The sequence below is a fragment of the Triticum aestivum genome, unplaced genomic scaffold, assembly GCF_018294505.1.
Source record: "Triticum aestivum cultivar Chinese Spring unplaced genomic scaffold, IWGSC CS RefSeq v2.1 scaffold77899, whole genome shotgun sequence".
Taxonomy (NCBI): domain Eukaryota; kingdom Viridiplantae; phylum Streptophyta; class Magnoliopsida; order Poales; family Poaceae; genus Triticum; species Triticum aestivum.
The window spans coordinates 1-1,301 of NW_025275631.1; the positions used below are offsets into that span (position 1 = coordinate 1).

The 1,301-nt window shown below is 42.7% G+C and overlaps 1 protein-coding gene across 1 annotated transcript; it reads right to left on the bottom strand.

Moving 5' to 3' along the window:
• Positions 1-5: 5 nt before the first annotated feature.
• LOC123178314 (pre-mRNA-splicing factor ATP-dependent RNA helicase DEAH1-like) lies at positions 6-1,295 on the bottom strand (the record flags this gene model as incomplete). Its single annotated transcript, XM_044591439.1, has 4 exons — positions 1,220-1,295; positions 983-1,098; positions 698-764; positions 6-608 (listed from the first exon to the last, which is right to left on the bottom strand). Coding segments are annotated over exons 1-4 (840 nt in total), but the record flags the coding sequence as incomplete, so codon positions are not given.
• Between the last annotated feature and the right edge of the window lie 6 nt (positions 1,296-1,301).

Below are 1,301 nucleotides of genomic sequence, written 5' to 3' on the forward strand. Positions count from 1 at the left end.
AAACATTTTCCTGGTCCTGTCCGTCCAGATCTTCCTGCCCTCTGGTTTGCTGATGCCTTTGAGATGGGATTGATAAGCAGGGATTCCATCCCTGTACGAGGGTTATATGACTTGATCTTGCAAAAACCTGGGTCAATAACATATTTTATACCATCAATGGTTAATGAAGTCTCTGCTATATTAGTGGCCAGGACCACTTTCCGAGAACCCTCAGGGGTTGTCTCAAAGATCTTTGCTTGAAGTTCAGTAGGCAGATTTGCATAAATAGGGCATATATTTAGCTCTGGAATCTTTGTGCCTAAACCCCTTGTTTTGTGTTTCAGGATCTCATCAACAGTTTCAATTTCTTCCTGTCCTGTAAGGAACACTAGGATATCACCAGGGGGTTGTGTCACATGTATCTGTAAAATAGTGACAATGGCAGCATCAATGTAATCTGCTTCTGGAGCTTTTGTATAATGTACTTCAACAGGGTATCGCCTCCCAGGGTATCGCCTCCCAGGAATCTTGAAAATAGGAGCTGAATCAAAGTAGTCGCTAAATTTTTCTGCGTCAAGGGTTGCACTTGAAATGAGCAACTTCAGGTCTGGACGAAACCTAGCAATGTCCTGCAGGAAGAGTATTACGTATATGAGGAATTGAGTGCGTGTCTACAAGTCTGGTGAAGAGCATACCAAAATGATACAAGCCAGCTGACCTTAACCAAACCAAACAAGATATCAGTAGACAGCGTGCGCTCATGAGCCTCATCAACCATGACAACACTGAACCAAAAATAAACAGATATAAGCGGTGCGTTCAGGGGGATTGGATCTTTTGCCCCACTTTACATGGGGTTTGATAATGTGCCCCATCATTGTCTCAATGGCAAGTGGCCCCGGCCCCACCCGGCAGCCTCTAGGGGGGGCAAAAGATCCAATTTCTCAGTGCGTTCAATAGTATACTACAACTCATTCAAGGAAAATGATTTGCCAACAATTACCTATAGCCAGCCAAATCTGGTTCTCCAAGAAACTCCCTCAAAAGCATTCCATCAGTCATGTATTTAATCATTGTTTTCTCTGAGGTACAATCCTCAAACCTTATGGAGTAACCAACCTGTAGGGTCGCACTAAACATGGTTATAATCATACAATTTCATATAATGTTATGGAAGATCACATAAGCACATTCCAGAATTTGATATTATTATAAAGTTATTGTTATGAAAAGAACTAACCTCGTGTCCCAATTTAACACCCATCTCTTGAGACACCCTAGCTGCAACGCTCATGGCTGCCACTCGACGAGGTTGTGTACAA